The 19,123-nt window shown below is 35.9% G+C and overlaps 1 protein-coding gene across 4 annotated transcripts in view; it reads left to right on the forward strand.

The window, feature by feature from the left end:
• LOC128985864 (four and a half LIM domains protein 2) overlaps positions 1-19,123 on the forward strand; it is a 316,238-nt gene that overhangs the window by 127,514 nt on the left and 169,601 nt on the right. Inside the window, exon 2 of one of the 4 annotated variants that reach the window (XM_054405811.1) lies at positions 17,933-18,266. The exons of the other annotated variants lie outside the window; for them this stretch is intronic. Within the exon in view, the coding sequence (XP_054261786.1) occupies positions 18,109-18,266 (158 nt within the window). The 5' untranslated portion in view covers positions 17,933-18,108. The remainder of the gene's footprint in view (positions 1-17,932; positions 18,267-19,123) is intronic. 4 annotated transcript variants of the gene reach the window in all.

Below are 19,123 nucleotides of genomic sequence, written 5' to 3' on the forward strand. Positions count from 1 at the left end.
GTACAGTGACAGGTAAATCGCTGTGCAACTGTGACCGCTACAGTAACAGCTGCATACACCTGTTACTTATGCACGATTGCAGTGACAAATTACATGGTAAGCTGATCATCATAATACTTAAACAGATTCCATTTCCTAGGTAGTATGTACTTAGAAGTCATTCGAAAGCCAGTTATGTTAGGTCTGTTACAGTACCTGAGGTGCAGCTGTTTTTTAATTGAACATTTCTTAGATTCTTAGAAAAATTAATAAGAAATACATTAGACCCGTAACAGTTTGATGGGCACCTAAGACGTAAGTAATATTACTTAATAAAGGTAATGAAAAAAGAAAAGTACAATCAATAACGCGAAAATATTTAAATTATTACAAAGTTATACTGTTCGTGAGACTATAAAAGCACCATAAAAAAAATAAAAACCTTCTTTTAAAAACTCATAAAGTAATATGACAATTTATTTATTTATACCTTGGTAAAACAAATCACGTTAAAACATTGTTTATAAATGATATAGTTTGCAAAACATACAGTTCTGTCGAAATAAACTTAAATTGGGAAACATTTCGGACTACCAGAGACAGATCGAAATATTATGTACCTAGAAAATAAACGTGGGTGGACTTTAAAAATAGACTACGCTAAGCCAATTAATTGTTCTTGGCAAGTCTTCTTCCTATTCTTAAACCGTTTCAGTTTGAAGAACAATAGACATTCTAGGAAACATGCTTAAAGTGTGATTTAAACTTGTAAAAAATGTCTCTTAAAACTGTTGTAAACTTGTAAATTATCAGTTTGAGCACCTCTTACAACTTGTGAAAACGTAAAATTATGTTAGAAACAGTTTTTGCCTAAGTAAGCAGTGTTATTCTTAATGGTACCTAATTAAGTGTTATTCACTACTATTGGTTAAATAATTGGGTTACCTTTTATGTATAGTGGAGATTATATGCGTAAACTATAACATGGTACTGTTGACAAATAATTTGTTTAGGCACCATAATTTTACAAATTATAAAGAAATTCACAAACATTCTTTGATTAGCTTGAACCATAATATTTTCTTTAAACGTATCGTACACTAACATTCAATTCGTCAATTTTTTCTAAGTACTTTATAGTTTTATTTTGTAACAATCCACTTTTTCAAAAAAAATTTACATTCCCGCAACCTCTTTCTCCCAATACTGTACCCATGTGGCTGTCTTTGTTTGCCAGTGGCGATCCCACTACTTAACGTTGTCCTAGGCGTTCTATAATGGTAAGAGCCGATATCATAAAGATGTCACCACACACGATATTGTAGACTAACCTAGTTAGCTCATCCGATGTTGTGTTGGCAGCAATGTTTCGTCCAGATTTACGGATTCATGCCGCGGACCGGGTAATGGGGGTAATGGGCTCTTGAACATGTCTTGACCAATCAACACATTGGAGTTTATATACCCTGGAGTAGTGGACGAGTGGAATATGGTGAATGGTTGGTTTATAACTTGTGGTCAAAGTACTGAGAATTGGTTTTTATTTTACTCTTGATGCGGGTTTCGCGAATTTCCCAAGCTTCTACCGTAGGTCTCATGGTAAAACCTGGACCCAGGACCGATTTACTTTTTCGTTTTGATGTCCCCAGAGGCCAAAAACAACATCCGTTCAAATTCATATATAATTTAAACACATAATAATAATATATATTTGAATATATAATTTGTTACGCTTAGTCTGCAGGTATACTGCGGCGGGGGTATTTCAGTGTATTAGCTTTACTAGTGTTTCGGTACGGGCTCTAAATACAGTAAATATAAATAAATCCTTTAAATATGCTACAAAACTAGATAATGTTAAAGATTAGTGATTTATATCATCAAAGGCATAACGAAACAACTAACAACCCCCAATACATCACACTGTATAACTATTGACTTTTAGGTACTGAAATAGACGAACCATCTACAATAGCAAATTTTGTATTCAAATGTAACAGTAAAATGCGACACTCATTGAGTTTCCTCGGACACTGATGTCAAATTTTTACTTTAGTTTACGGTCAAATATGTGATGCACGTAACATTAAATATACAGTTTACCGGTACTGTGCGTCATCCAATAGGCACGGCTAAAAGTTTGCATTTCCAACAAAAACCAGTAGTTTACATGAGCTCAGGTGGGTCAATTCGACTGGGTCATCACCCAGACTGGGGTTATCATACTTAACCATCGGCAATTAATAAACAGTATCCTTTAACCAACACGTATCTTCTTTCTCTAAATCTTAACACCGAAACTACTATTTCCAATACAAATAACGTTTTAATGACATACAAAAATGTTTTTTTTTAAATTGTGGCTAAATAATAGAACGGAACTCAAAGAGTGTGTCACGCACGCTTTGCCAAGTAGTTATTTTGAGTCGAATTTTTAACGAACAAGTCCATAGCACAAACGCAAATATGGGGAACTATGATGCCGAAGATAGCTTGGATTGAAGCTTGTTACTATAGTTCTCTTCCGGGTTTTATCGAGGAGCCGTAAATTAGCGGGTCTCGTGAAGGTATTTTGGCGCCAGGGGCCTCGGAGAAGGTCGCCGCCAAATACGGCGCTGGTTGTACACGTCACGAGTGTGAGAATTTGTCGGTCAAAGACTTTCAAAACGTCACGATTAGCAACAATGGGGTGATTCGTGGAAGATACTCCCGTCTTTTTGGATTTTACATAAGTTGGGACATTCATGAGTCAAGACGTTCGATAGCGAAATTAAACATGTTGTCCATTTTACACACATAATTTCACCTTAACTAACGACACCTAACATTTCCTACCTTAACCCAAGTAAATACGGCAAATGAAGTCAGAAACGAAACATCGTAAGGCAACAACTTGGCCTAGAAACAAAATTTCAATTGTGGATCAAAAACATATTGTTGGATGGCTGTAGGGTTTTCAATTGATTGCTTGCAATAAATAACTAGTGAAAAAAGCACCAAACACATAGAATGTATTCAACTTTTACATTTATTAGCCGTTGGCTATGCCTTTATTTTTATTGATAGGCAGAATCCCAAGATTAAAGGTATTAAAGACAAGTCACTATTTAACTTATTGAGTTTTCAGTTATTCATGTGATCTTCTGTAAAATACCCGATCTTATGTAATTTTGCAAGGTGTTTGTTGTCCCAAATGTCGGTAATGTCAGGTGGCAGCTACGCGAGTTTGTGTTGTCTTTTCAACTGGGAGTCGTCGATGAAGCGTATAATGGAAACTGGGTTGTTCAATACCTCAGTGACCACTTTCAATCAATCAATTATCAATCGATCAATAATTTTAGATGGGGATGCCCCTATTTGCGTGTTTTAACCCAAGTTTGAGTGAAGGATGAATGTAGGATGAGTGGTGTGATATTGTAGTCTTGTTAGTGTCTAAGGACGACATGTTCCTTAGACACAGCTGTTAATAGCCCATACAGCCAATGACAATCAAGGTACCTACAGTTTTAGTGGAATCTGAACCACATTTTTCCTTGTAATTCACAAATTGGTCTAATTACCAGGATAGTACTGCGGATAGTCGTAATACTCACTAGCGTGGACGTTAATCCACACCAAGGAGCATCGCATCCACAGTGCATAATTATCCACAACCGTGACCTCCTAGTAGGTGGATTACAAGACGACGCTACCGTCCCAGTCAAATTGCGAATATAAGTAGAGTTTGGAATCATAAATCATTTACATGTAACCGTGGTAAAGATTGTAATGTTGAGTGAACGGTTCAGTTGTGATTGGTAATGATTGAGTCTCAATTCATGAAGCCTTTATTTGGTGATTTTAAGTCATAAAAACCAATTGAACATGAGGACACGTCTGGTTAGAACGCGGTAATTGAGGTTGGAATAAATTCCCACAAATCACCAATTAAAAAGTGGTAATCTTGTGACATGGCGATTCTACACCCTTGATCCTCATATTGAGGTACAAACATAGAACTACGGCACAAAAGGAACAGACCTATTAAATAAAAATAAAAATATCAAAGATCGTTTTCCACAACAAGCCATACGAATTTAATTGTAATTAAAACAGCTTTTAACCGTCCTTTAATTTTAAAATGTATGCGAGAATCACTTAAATTTATGCAAACAAGAAATTCAATTTGGTTTGACGAAGTTTTTTAATAAGATTCAGCACGGCAATCATGTTTACAAGAAATATTCTCATGATACAGAAACCATGTATAAATAAACTTACTCTTGTCATCATAAAATAAATTGTCAATATTTGTTGTGCGATGAGATTAAAATTATTCTCATAGCAAGCATTTATTTTGAAAAAGTTCACATAAACATTGTGAGAATGAATTTTAAGAGTTTTCTTCAGCTATTTATTTTTTTCAATAACTCTATCTACTATAAAATATTGTGTATTTATATATTCAACATACAAACACCTCCTTGAATGGTTAGCGATATTCGTGTAGGCTCATTTATTGTATAAAACCAAACAATCTACACACCTTTCAGGAAAATATTTTATATATTTGTATGAATACGGCAACTACAAATCATGTTATAACAATAAGAAGGTTTCCGTATTGATTTACAGTTTTACAACTATGGTCCCCAGTTCCTCGCATGTTTTCGAACATTTGAATTGATTGTATCCAATTGCTAAATTTTGGATCACGTTTTTACATTCTAGAATCAAAAAACCATGTGTGAGATCGTAATTTGTATTTTACCATTTTGAAAATCTTTAAGCCACCATCTTTGAGCTCCGTTTCCCCACTCCCCACCCTCTCCAGCTTGCCTCCGGTGGTCGTCAGTAGCTCAGGAAGGTGTTGGTAAGGTGTTGCTGTCCGGTAAAATTAATTGTGATTGATGTTAGCAACCTAATGAGCACTTCCTCGTCGCCTAGCCAGTCACGTGACCAACCCCCCCCCCCACATTTTATGGGGGGGGATTGACGCAACTAACGTACTGTATCAGGTGACGGGCTCGCCGATCTCGCTAATTGTGGATTAGGTGGTTTATTGCCTTTTAATTGCCAATGGTTTTTATTTGTTCTAAACGTGACGAAAGACTTATTCCGTTGAGTGGAGGTCTTAGGTCCATTTGTTTAAGTCGTAGTCAGTTTTAAGGTTGTGTTGGGGGGGGGGGGGGATAAAATTGAGCTACCGAAAGAGGTTGCTGATGTGAAATGATGTTTTCTTTGTCACGATAACTTTAAAATAATTTACACTTAAAGGGCTCCTTGAATCAATTTAAGAAATTAACTGCACAAACTAAAACAATTTTCTTATGTCACTCTAAAAAGGCTGTAATCAACCAACGACATTGAATGATGAGTTTTAATCCTGTGTCTGTACAGACATAGTACCGTCTACAGGCAGGGTTATTAAAACAACTATTATAAAAAAAAGCAAGTATCTATATCTTAAGGTTTTTAATATTTTGTTCAAAAATCTATAAAATTGTGATTTTTTATATATTTGTAACAAAAAATACAAAACACCCGTGGTTTTGTTGGGTAAAAATTGGTTTTTCTCATTTTTAACCCTCAAAACGCAAAATTTCCCAATTTCTCTCTAAACCCTTTTAAAAAGCTTAAAAAACAAATAATTTAGTATATCAAAGTGTTTTTGTACGGTTATTGGTAACGGATAAAATTCAAAAAATTGCAAATTTAAAATTCCCATGTTATTCTTATGGAGAATATTGTAAATGATGTAGTTTGTTTGTTTATGGATATATTTTTATCAAACTTGGCAATTTATTTATTTTATACTAAACTATTAATATTTTACAAAAAAATACACTTTATTAGTTTCCTTGTAGCAGCAAACCTAGGTACACATCAAACCTAATGTTATTTAACTAGGTTTAATTAAAAATCAATTCACACAAATGGAAATTCGCTTAGTCGGCAGGTTTGCTGCGGCGGGGGTATTTAAATTTCATTTGAAAAAGATTGATTTATTTTTTTATGTTAGTTTATGTATTAATTTCGAAGGAAACTCTTTGGTGATAAACCCATTATAAATAGTTCACTACAATATATTATTTTAGATGGTTATCAAACCAAGCCCATCGGCTTCGTTGTCTACCCAATTTCCTCGGATCTGATTTATCCACTGACTCACGCGGATCATTTGTAAGGAAGTGTCAATGATAATGACGTGTCCAATGACGAATGAAAAATCTTCTCCATTTGAGTTTCCTCCCATCGACTTTCTAAATTCAGCTTTGACGTTTTAGCTGCTCAGATAGGCTTTGATAACACAAATATAGATAAATTGTGAGTAGCCATATTTAATTTTTCGTCAAAAAAAGTACGGCATAACATTTTTTTTTATTATAAAACTACAGGAAAATCAAGTTAGTATTGGTCCAGAATTACAGTACATGTAAATGTGGGACTGGAAACTTAGATAATAATTAAAATAGAAAAGGATTGCCTTTTACGAATCTAACTTGGTGGATTATTCTGTGCTACGAAAGTGTATTAGCGTTAACTTAAACTTTAGAGCTACTAGTAGGTTTTGGTTTTGTAAAGACACCACCGATGTTTCTACAAACCTTTGCTTTCGTATTAGATTTTTCAAAAATTTTACAGGCTACTTGTCTACAAATTTGTATAATGCATGTTTAACTATCTATTGACTAACTTCGTATGTGGTATCATACGCTTAATCTATGCATACAAGTATTATACATAAGGCAAATTTATGAATGTTTGAACAATGTAATTAATGCGCGACCAACCGATCAAACTGATCGCCGTGAAACTTTAGGTAAACATTATTTAACTGGAAAGATAGTATTATTGCATATTTAACCCTTAGAGGTTTTCCCAAGGGCTTTTGAGTTTCCAGAGTACATACATCTTAAGAGGAAAATATAGATTTACCTTAGAAATCAAATTAAAACTACAGTGTAAAAAATTTATTTTGTTAGAGATTCTAGATAATGCAATGAATTATTCTTTTTTAAATTAATTATACAAAAAATTAAAATCATTTACTTAAAAAATAGAGAAGACTATATATTCGAAATTTAGTGATTAAGCAAGAACTGTGCTATTTTCTATATTTTAAGGAATTATCTATGACAAATCTATATATATCTATCCTATACTCTAATACGAGCAATGTTTGCTTGTATGCTTGCTTGCTTGCTTGCTTGCTTGCAGAAAGATCTCGAAAACGGCTCCGACGATTTTCTTCAAATCTTGTAAATAGTTTATTTTTGGCCTAAAAACGAGTTTCATGCAGTTAGAACTGCCAACAAAAATCTAATTACGTAGAAAAATGAAACTGAAAATCACATTTTTTTAACATTAGTCTTATGGGTTGCTAGGTAACCATGTTGGATGAATTAAATAACAAGGATAAAGTAAACAAAAGACTTGAAGTTGTAGCATGTGTTCATAGTAAGCCAACTACCCACAGTATACTAGCAAATTACAAATACAGTACAAAAGGAAAACATCACTTAATAATTAGCATAATATTTAGCAAAGATTATACTGAAGATTACTCGATACATTGTAGGGAGTATGTTTTATAGTCTATGGTTTTATCTATGATTGTAGTCAAGGGCAGCAGTGCGAAGTCTGGGATCTGTTTATGACGATTAGATTAGATTAAGGTATCTGCAATCCTAAAATGCTATGGGAAGGGAAGGAAACAGGTCCGCGACATAGGAAGTGGTGAAGGAAGTAATAAAGGCAATCATAAAATGCTATGGGAATAGAGGGAAACAGGTCCGTGACGTAGGGAGTGATGAAGGAAGTAGTGAGGGCGAGCAGTCCGGAGTGTGGGGAATGTTTATGACGATAAGATTAGGGTATCTGCAATCCTAAAATGCTATGGGAAGGAAGGAAAACAGGTCCGCGACGTAGGAAGTGGTGAAGGAAGTAGTCAAGGCGAGTAGTCCGTAGTGTGGGAACTTTTTATGACGATTAGATTAAGGTGTCCGCAATCTTAAAATGCTATGGAAAGGAAGGAAAACAGGTCCGCGACATAGGAAGTGGTGAAGGAAGTAGTCAAGGCGAGCTGTCCTGGGTGTGGGAACTGTTTATGACGATTAGATAAGGGTATGGGCAATCCTAAAATGTTATGGGAAGGGAGGGAAACAGGTCCGCGACGTAGGAAGTGGTGAAGGAAGTAACAAAGGCAATCATAAAATGCTATGGGAATAGAGGGAAACAGATCCGCGACGTAGGAAGTGGTGAAGGAAGTAACAAAGGCAATCATAAAATGCTATGGGAATAGAGGGAAACAGGTCCGTGACGTAGAAAGTGATGAAGGAAGTAGTGAAGGCGAGCAGTCCGGAGTGTGGGGAATGTTTATGACGATAAGATTAGGGTATCTGCAATCCTAAAATGCTATGGGAAGGAAGGAAAACAGGTCCGCGACGTAGGAAGTGGTGAAGGAAGTAGTCAAGGCGAGTAGTCCGTAGTGTGGGAACTTTTTATGACGATTAGATTAAGGTGTCCGCAATCTTAAAATGCTATGGAAAGGAAGGAAAACAGGTCCGCGACATAGGAAGTGGTGAAGGAAGTAGTCAAGGCGAGCTGTCCTGGGTGTGGGAACTGTTTATGACGATTAGATAAGGGTATGGGCAATCCTAAAATGTTATGGGAAGGGAGGGAAACAGGTCCGCGACGTAGGAAGTGGTAAAGGAAGTAGTCAAGGCGAGCTGTCCGGAGTGTGAGAACTGTTTATGGCGATTAGATTAAGGTATTTGCAATCCTAAAATGCAATGGGAAGGGAGGGAAACAGGTCCGCGACGTAGGTAGTGGTGAAGGAAGTAGTCAAGGCGAGTAGTCCGGAGTGTGGGAATTGTTTATGATGATTAGATTAAAGTATTTGCAATCCTAAAATGCTATGGAAAGGGAGGGAAACAGGTCCGCGACGTAGGAAGTGGTGAAGGACGTAGTCAAGGCGAGTAGTCCGGAGTGTGGGAACTGTTTATGACGATTAGATTAAGGTATTTGCAATCTTTAAATGCAATGGGAATGGAGGGAAACAGGTCCATGACGTAGGAAATGGTGGTGAAGGCGAGCCGTGTGGAGTTTGGGAATGGATTTATGCATCTCCAATACTAAGGTGCTTAAGAGTGAACTAATGATTTTCCCCGAGCAAAGCTCGGTCCCCAGGTACTACTTATTTAATACGCAAGCAGGTTTTTTGTGACAATTACTCCTCCGAAACTACTGAACCGATTGACATGTTTTTGGTGTCATTGGAAAGAGCTTAATGTGAAGTTGTGCAGGAAACTTTCTTTTTAGGGAAATAAATAGAGAGTGAGGCCCTGGCGCCCTTTAAAGTTTTGTATTTCCCCATAAGGATAACATAGGAGATAATTTTTATTTACAGAAACATATGTTTGTTACTTGAACATAGTCAAAGTCTACTACATAATAATTGCTGTGTATTATGACTGTTAATGTATACTGCATTTCAATTTAAGGATTGTATACCTTTAAGTTTACTCATAATGGATCTTACTACTTTATTTTAATTCTGGGAATAGTAAAATTTAGTTGAGATTAAGTTACCATGATTTAGAAAACTTTGCTATAATAATCTATGTATTTAAAATCACAAATCTTTGACATTATTGATTCATTTGAAACAAAACAGATGATCGACAAATCAAAAAAATCATCTACTTCATGTGAATAATGTTGTTACACAAAAATAGTTTACACAACCAATAACTTGATTCTTTTTTACTTGTGGGTGTATTTTGAGTTAGAAGTTATGAAGCACCAAGCCAAGTAACTTAAGCACTTTAAATAAAGATCAGCACTGTTCTTACCCAGACCAATTTCAGTCATGAGCAACTATATTATGTTTTTTAAGTAAGGCTACATCTTTTAATAGGTTACACATATTCATTATGGGAAATTTTAACGAGGGTTAATCTTCCTGAAGGTAACTTCAAGACTAAAATCGTAGTATTCATGGAAGTGATTTTGTGGTTAAAATATTGTTTTTTTAGTGTTTATTTTTTAAAGTGTTTTCTTCAAGCAGCATCTTTATGACTCTCAAAATATGCCACATAGCAGGTTCTACATAGGCCTATTGGTTTGATATGATAAAAAGTTTTGTTAAATGTATTTTTAAAAATCTTTAAAAATAACTACCCTATAACATACTTGAACACTTATTAATTTACTAAATAAAATACACATACAGCTAGAAAATGGCTGGACTGCTTCTCTTCTAAGGATTTATTATTACTGTTTTTAATTTTTGACGTTGAGCCAATATATAAGTAACACGATGAATTTGTTTTCTAAATTCATGTGTAATTTTGCGGGGCATTGAGCCGCACAGGTTCACTAGTACTTATTTAATACGCAAGCAGGATTTTTGTGACAATTACTCCTCCGAAACTACTGAACCGATTGACATGATTTTGGTGTCATCAGAAAGAGCGTAACGTGAAGTTGTGCAGGAAACTTTCTTTTTAGGTAAACAATTAGAGAGTGAGGCCCTGGGGCCCTTTAAAGTTTCGTATTTCTCCATAAGATTAACATTCATTCACAATGTTTACATTTGCTTTGACATTTAAATGTAAACAACCAGAACTGTCAAATGCCTATTAATTTCAGACAGCTGATCAACAAAATAAAACAACTATGTGGTAGGGCCTTGGGTTTATTGAATCTTAAATGTTATGACAGATTATTTATTAAAAATTTATTTCAATGATTATGAAACAGATTTTTCCCGTTGCGAAGCAAAAATTAAAAATGAGAAGAAGAACATATTATGTTAATTGTGAACAGTTAATGTGTAAATTATCTATGTTGAAATGTGTATAGTTTTGGATGTTAGTTTGTGTTAATTGATATAAGTTATTAATTATTGAATTTTTATTTTAAGGATTTGCCATGAGTATGCCTATGATAAATAACACCATTTCAGAGTTCTGCCAGTTTTTGCCTAACTCAGTTCTATAGAGTTTAATGTAGCCTACACCTTATTGTCTACAAATTGGCTAAATAACTTAGGTACGGTACATTATAAAAGCTGACAGCCTTTTTACGTTGACTTAAATTGTAATCTTACCTTTTCCCATCCATGGGCAGTTTGATAGTTGTAAATTAACCCTTTAAACTGGAATAGGACTGTTATGTAAATTATGAGGATTTCCATTAGTTAATAACCTTTTAGTCGACTCTTTTATAACCATCGGAAATTATGGCTGTTATTAGTTTTCAAACAAGTTATTTCTTTATAAATAACTCCAGTATTTCTTAGCAATTGCTCGATTTCGAGCAACATGTACACTAGTTCACTATAAATCTAAAAAGATAATTACATTTATTCCTAATTACAAACGGTACAGACCTGGGTACGATAATATCACCTATGCTAGTTTGTATTTATTTATACGTGAAGAGATATCCAGCAGGCAGTAATTGCGCGAGTGTGACGCTGCCAGCGGCGGCTGCCAGAACTACGCCGATTCTTAATTGACTCTGACATTCGGGGTATTTTTGTCCGCATACAATTTCGTCCCTAAGCGAACCCCTTTTATGCGTAAATCGGTTTTGGCAACGACTTGCAACGCTGGATTTAGTATCTACGCGATAACTCTATTAGCTGAATGGCTAACTAGCGCTGGGTTGATGACTTAATAAAGTAGACGGATGGCTGTTAGGGGATTTGAGTTTTGATTTCCACTCGTTGCCCCTGTGAACTTAGCACATTTCTTATTGAAATTTTGTTTGTTGATGATAATGATGGTGTTGATAGTGATGATGTTGATGCCAGCGAGTTTTTACCAAATAAGACGATGGAAAAACAATAAACGTGGTGACTCAATAAGTACTTATTGACCTGTTTCAATTTCAAATTAAACCCATATACCGTATCTGAAACAATGCAATTTCGACAATACAAATTTTTTTGTTTTAGTTCTCCTAAAACAAACACCACCCAATGAGCAGCGTACAGAATACCTGTGCCTCTAGAGAAAGACAGGCCATTAGTGTTATCTGTAGCCCGATCAGCTGATCTTCACCGTTAGAGGTCATAAACACAACGCTGGACATATGACCTCTGACCTTGCCCACGGGCATCTGTGGGCACCGGGCACTAGCACTACCTCAACACTGTGCACTGGCTCTGGAAGTATACTAACAAACTGATTGGCCTTATATTCAACGGGGCCTACCATAGCAATAGTGTACATGCCTGGATACAAATACCTGCACATGACCTCTAACCTTGCCCGCGAGCATCTGTTGGCACCGGGCACTAGCACTACCTCAACACTGTGCACTGGCTCTGGAAGTATACTAACAAACTGATGGTCCTTATATTCAACGGGGCCTACCATAGCAATAGTGTACATGACTGGATACAAATACCTGCACATGACCTCTGACCTTGCCCGCGAGCATCTGTTGGCACCGGGCACTAGCACAATAATGGGCTCTATAACATCATCCCAACAAACTTACGAACTTGTGCAGAGGACAAAATTCCATTTCACCTACAATATTACGTTCAAAAAATCTTTAAACAGGCATCTTGTGATATTTGGATGTCCCTCATGACCATTTTGAGTTACAAAACCACGTATGTTCATCACTGACCAAACCAATTTGAACTGGAAGAGGAAAAACCGGTCGTACTTTATGATGTAACTGTACTTTTTTATTCACACCTCGTGGATCATTTGGTGGTCGGTTCCCTCCAATTAATGTGCCGAAGCTGTGAAGTTTATTGGGAGCAGCTTTTACTTGTCGGTTGCTAAACGGTGACAGGAAAAATATGTTTTTTGTTTGACATCCTAACTCACGAGATACTACTAAAGATTATCAGCAAGATTTTTTCCAACAGACCCTCAATCTTGGTACTTCAAACTCAAGAGTTCAGTACTTGGGTTCATCCACCTTCTATCAGAGGTTCAGGTCTGATTACATGGCTTTATGTTAATGTAAGAGCCCGCCCTCGTACGTCTTGCTGTATGTTTACCACCCACACATGAACCGTGAATGGTGTTGGTTCTCCTTGCAAGGATTGTGCACGTACAGTCAAAAGATTGGGCGTAGAGTCGCTATTCAAATGCTCCGAACACCCGCCCGGACTGGCGATTGAGATTCTACTCTTCTCCCACATTTTATTGTGATTTCACTGTTAATTACTTAATTTTAGTTAAACTAGATTGTTAAGTGGCCGCAAATCACAACATTAACCAACTCCAAATATATTGCGTCTAAAGGTAGTAGGATAAAGCAAAAACTACTTACATTACAGACTAGTAAAGGTGAAGTATTTTGGTGATAATGATCCACTACATCCAGACCCTTTTTCAATTTCGTCTGACATTACACAAGAAGCTTCCATTATTTCCAGCAAGTTACGCTCCATAAGCGCCTATAATTTTGATAACATTGACACGTACCGGGCTCATTCCATTTTATCTGAAAACAAAAAGCATTCCTCACAATACACTTGGCTGGAAACGACCTATTGGTCTCCTTTACATATCCGATGTGGATTTTTAAAGCAATCTAAAAATAGACACACAACCAATTATTACTGTAAATAAATTTTAATCCTCTCTATATTTGCATTGTGTCGAGTTCCATACTACTCCCGTTGTAAATTCACCTCTCTGACACGATGAAATTAACTCGATATCTTTCAAGGGTGGTTATTTTAACAGTTTTATTTTAATGGTAACCAATTATTTTGATGGCATTTTATTTTAAAGTCTTCTCTTCGAAACTTTGGAAGAAGAGCTGGAGACCCGCACGAGATTCGTCACAAACTCGAGCGGTAAAATATCTTCGAGAAATAATTTGATTAAATGAAAAAAATATGTACAAAAACTACGTAATGTGAACTGTTAAGTTATTTTTACACAATACTTGTCGTTCTGTACATTCGAAAGCCCCGCCTTAAAACTTTGAAGTTCGAGATTAGAACCTCAGGTTGACATCGAAATCCGTGATTGAAAGACGATCACACACAGGTACATACATACAAACAAAATCATTCTCGTTGATAACATCTGTGTTAATTCAAATTATTGTTATACCATATGAGGTTTTCGTCAGAATAATTTCATTATTGCCCATTTTTTATACGACGGACTGTAACAATTTGCACGGATATTACCTATAAGATAAAACTGCATGGATCAATAACCTAAAGAAATTACGTCACTTGCCCGAATATAAACTATCAATCCTTAAGATATCTAACATTTTAGCTGTCATATGATATTTTCATGTTAATAATTTTTTTTGTTTCGTGCCAGTGACGTAATTTCTTAAAAAAATATTACCCATACAGATAAACAGATCTTTGATAAATTGCGCCAACTGACCCAAGTGGCGACCCTCATTGAATGTATAATTGAGTAGGTTAGGATAGGTTAGGTCAGTTTAGGATAGAATAGGTTAGGTTAGGTTAGGATGACACGTAAATAAGGACATTCCTTCTGCCGGCAACTCACCCCTACCTGGCTTGGGCTTGGCGCAACTAAGGATCATTTGTTGGGGCCCTTTTAGGGCTTAGCGCAATTCAGGAACTCTTTGGCGCAATTAATGCACAACCTCCGAGACACTTTCTTAAGGATACGCAAAGTGTTACATTGTAACACATTTCCACGGAAATAAGTAGGCCTAAAACACAATCTTTGACCTTCGCCAAACATTTGTCCCAAAGTTCCAGCGTTAGCTCGTTTGCTCAGATAAGGTTGGCGGCTTCTAGTGCGGAAGGTTGCGTACATATTACACATTCTGATAAAACTATTGACATTCCTATGTGTCTGTGATTAGATAACAGTCGTCAGCCTCAAGGTCATGACGAGATGTGATATCATCCTCTGATAATACGAGTTCATATGTGAATCACAGCTATACAATGTTGACGGTTAAAATCGGATGCTTTTCTCCTTCCGTTCGTTCACTACACAATTGAATATTGTGTTTACAAAGTCATTCATAATGATTAATATTTTTGATCTCCCTTAAAAAATTACTTTTTTTTATTTTTGTCATACTTGGAATAGTTATTTTTCTGAAGTGTTTACTCTTATCGTACGAAACTAAAAATATGTTGATCAGGATATCGATTTTCAAGCATAAAGTAGCACACATTTGTTAACCTTTCGTAGCAATTTGCCGTCATAAAAAATCCCAAGTGAATCAAACTGTTAGCCGCCGTCAAACGATTTACTTCCGTCTATTAGTAGAGTGTTTGATGCCAGTAATACAATTTAGAACTCGTTAAACTTCAAAGGAATTGCTGTAATCATTATACATTCGTCTTAACTAGTACATTTGCTTCAATACTGTGTGGAACACCATATCTGCTATAACACATACACTTATATTAGCCACTAGCTGTGCACCCGTTCTACGCACGGGGATCTTATAGTATTCAGTTGAAACCTTCTTATAAACAGTATAAAGAACAGCAGTTGGTTTGCATTTTTCATATATGCTGGCCAAACTATTATACACAACTTCATTTTATGTTGTTTGTTGTTGTTCCGGATCCGGATGGCAATCAATAAAAGGTTAAATTACCTGTGTCGATCCTAATGTATCCTATTACAGGAGATGCATTTCGGCGAAATTAAATCGCCATCATCAGTCCTAATATAAGGTTTTGAGCTTCCCCATTAGGTGCGTCTTGGAGTTTTTGAAACACATACACGAACTGTACACTTATACACATGACGAATAAAACATAAATACACGGTAGGCCTACTTTTATTTTTACTATGGACATGTAGACGCGCATCGGTCGTGTGTCGAGTCTCGACTGAAAACGCTCATTTAAAAAATGTAAGTTTCCCAGCCATATACAACACTGATTCAAGGTCTTTTCCCCGGTTATCAAAACTCAAGCACAATTTTATACACAAAGAATCGCTATTTTCATTTACGGTTACCCTACAAATTATTGCACTTGCGATTAATTAAATCCGTTATGTAAGGAAAAACGTTTTAAAATCTTACTTGGTTTGGATTTGCTTTCAAAACGTGATCGGAATTGGTTACGGTATTTGTAAACAACATTCAATGTTAACATATCAGTGACAGCTAGAAGAAATAATCTTGATTCGAACAGCTGTTCGTTATTTCATAGATGAATATGTGATAAACATTGGGAGAAAACTTTACAACAAATCGCACAAAATTGGGTTTTCAAACGTCCGTCATTTTATTTACAAAGTAGTGACGCCATATTTTAATGGCTAAAGACAATCTCGCCAATCCAGTGAATGCATTAAAATGATTTGGAACTTGATAGGTACTCTCGTTTTTCAGGAGAAGGCCGCGTAAAATGGCTCTTGGGCCGTAACAGACAGGCAGAGAGACAGAAATTTAGATGAGACTTATTTCGGTTTCTTTAATGTATAAAACGTAAAAATAACCTAAAAGTTTATGATTCTGAGCAATGTACAGACAAAACTCTAATTTTATTTATATAGATAACTTATGCTTAGTAACGTCCTGTCCACGATCATAATGCTGATAGAATTCTGTCCACAGCATTTCCAAAATAATGTATAGAACTCAATCCTGCCACACAATCCTATTGACAGTTAGTACCGGGAGACCGAGTCAGCCTACGTTTGCCTTCCCCTCGGCTCACAACCCTATTTGTCCCCAAGTTTCTATGTCCCCATCTTTCCTGATACCAATTTTTGAAACCCAAAAAACGCATTAATCCCACGCACAAAAGTTTGCGCATCTCTTTTCCCACTATAACGTATACATCCCCATATCTACAATTATGCATACAGTGTACAATACATTTTGTAGCAACTTTTTTGTAATAGTTTTTGTGAAGTGTCTGATGATGCCAACATTGGTGAAAGGCCTAATGAAAATAAAAAAATATTGGTGACGTTTTTATTTTAAATTTGATTAAACCCAATATAACCAGTTCTTTATGAAGATGTAACAACTTATCCACGGTAAAAATACGAAAATACGATCTGATCCACAATAAATAATTAACGCTAAATCCACAATGACGTATTCAACCCTAAACAGCTGCCGGACCTTTTACTGTTATCGTCGGCCAGCAGCACGGCTCAACATCTGGGCAAACGTTTCGGTCAGATAAATCGAAGAGGCACTCAGCCTCACACACACACACACACACACACACCACCTGCTGAGATACACATCCACATCCACAACGCCATCATCATCCATCACCATACGTCACTAAATGTGGCCACTTAATTGGTTATTGTTTACTGTTACGAGACCTCTGTAGGAGGTCAATGTTCACAATTTTGGTTTTGGTTTTAGTTCTTGTGGTGTTTATGTGTTTTAATAATGTCATAGATAAAACATAGTCCCTTAAAGGAACTATGTTTTATCTATGATAATGTTAAGGTTTTGTTGTAATGGCTAAGTTTTTTCCTAAGCTGTTCATAATAGACTATTGTTAATGCAATTAATGAATGTTATTCTTTACTGTTGGTCTGTTGATATTCCAAATTTATGAGAACTTGTTTTGAGAATGTCATGTGAACGGAATTGAAATAAAACCGTAAAAAGGTTTTTTTTAATTATAAGTTCTGCTGGGAATCTGATCCGTCTCTTACACGGATGATCGGTACGGTAACAACTAGGCTACACAAACCTAAAACGTCACGATTTAAGTAACGGGGTTAGAAATATTGATCAGAAAAAATCACATACAACAATGCTGCAGCCTGTTAAAAATGAAGCCTAATTTATGTTTGTCAATTTTAAGTCCCTTGAATTCCCTCTCTTTTTCATCATCTCAGGGTTATGACACTGTTTAACTCGCAACTAATCTATATCCATAATTTTCATACAAAGGTTCAGTTATCATTTGACGACAATATTCGATATTTGTTTTAAAATGCTTGTCCAAAATCTTACGTGGCACAAAACAATCTCAATTTTTCAGTTCATTCAAGAGAGTCACTTCTTGTGTAAACAATTGCGATAATATTTGACGTTTGTCAACGACTAACATACACAGAAAACAATGACTTGTTGAAAGAGTCAGACGAAAGTGACAGTGGTGACGATGAAGATGAGTGTGTAAAATAGACTTAAGCGTTCAGCGTGCAGCGTTCAGCGATGAAGATGCCTGACGTTCAGCGAGAGAGGTGCCCGCTGTTCCATGGGTTCGAGTCCACGCTGATCCCATGGCCTGGGATGCGCTACGCTTGCGTCAGAGTTCTGGAGTTATACGGGAAAGTTTTCGACCAACAGGAACTCTGCGAGCTTATTGTTAGGTATCATTTTCTTTGTTAGTTTGTATCTTGTACTTTGTTGTACTCTCTTGTATATAGTACTGTGCATATGATAGTACTATCTTGTACTATCTACAAAGTGTGTATCTTGTTGTGTGTAAGCTTGCTATACGTTACTGACACTACTAACAAAGTGAAATTTCATTTCTCTCTTCTAGTCAGTGTCAGACAAATTTGTTTTGCCTTGAATTAATTTTCAAATTTGTCCCTATTCCACCCTACGATTTCCTTCAAGTTTGAAATTATTTTTCTATTCTCCTTTCGTGGACTTAATCCGATTGATACATAGCAAATTTGCCAATACCAACTCTACTAGGTATGTGTACACGCCTTGTGTCACATTTCAATTCTATAGGTACCTAATTAATAAAGATACTGCATTAGCATGTTGAAATAATGTACATTGCTACACATAAAATGAGTAACATTTTTTATTCCAACTAACTAGGAAGACAAATTAACTTCTTCAATCAATTGTTTTCAAAACTGTAACTTGGGTGTACGGTCGATTTTATTGTCATTTGAACGCACTTTTCATATACTGTTTTACATATTTTCACGTTTAATGGGAAATATAAACCTATTGTTTGCATTACTGAGTATAGCTATCCTTAACCCATATTTACCGAAACCTAAATACTTACACTTGGATAAATTTTTAATATGGACAACAAAATTACAGTACATAAACATGTTTATTTTATAATTATTTTTAATAGCCTGGAAGTTTTCTAATGCGCCTTCTACTGTAAGTTATAAGCAAGTTTAATGCACACTAGTCGATGTAATACACTCTCTAGCTACGTAGGGACATAAGAGACATGTGGTAAGCGTAAGTC

This window comes from Macrosteles quadrilineatus, unplaced genomic scaffold (assembly GCF_028750875.1).
Source record: "Macrosteles quadrilineatus isolate MER2022 unplaced genomic scaffold, UCM_ALF_1.0 Scaffold_2__2_contigs__length_208266976, whole genome shotgun sequence".
NCBI lineage: Eukaryota > Metazoa > Arthropoda > Insecta > Hemiptera > Cicadellidae > Macrosteles > Macrosteles quadrilineatus.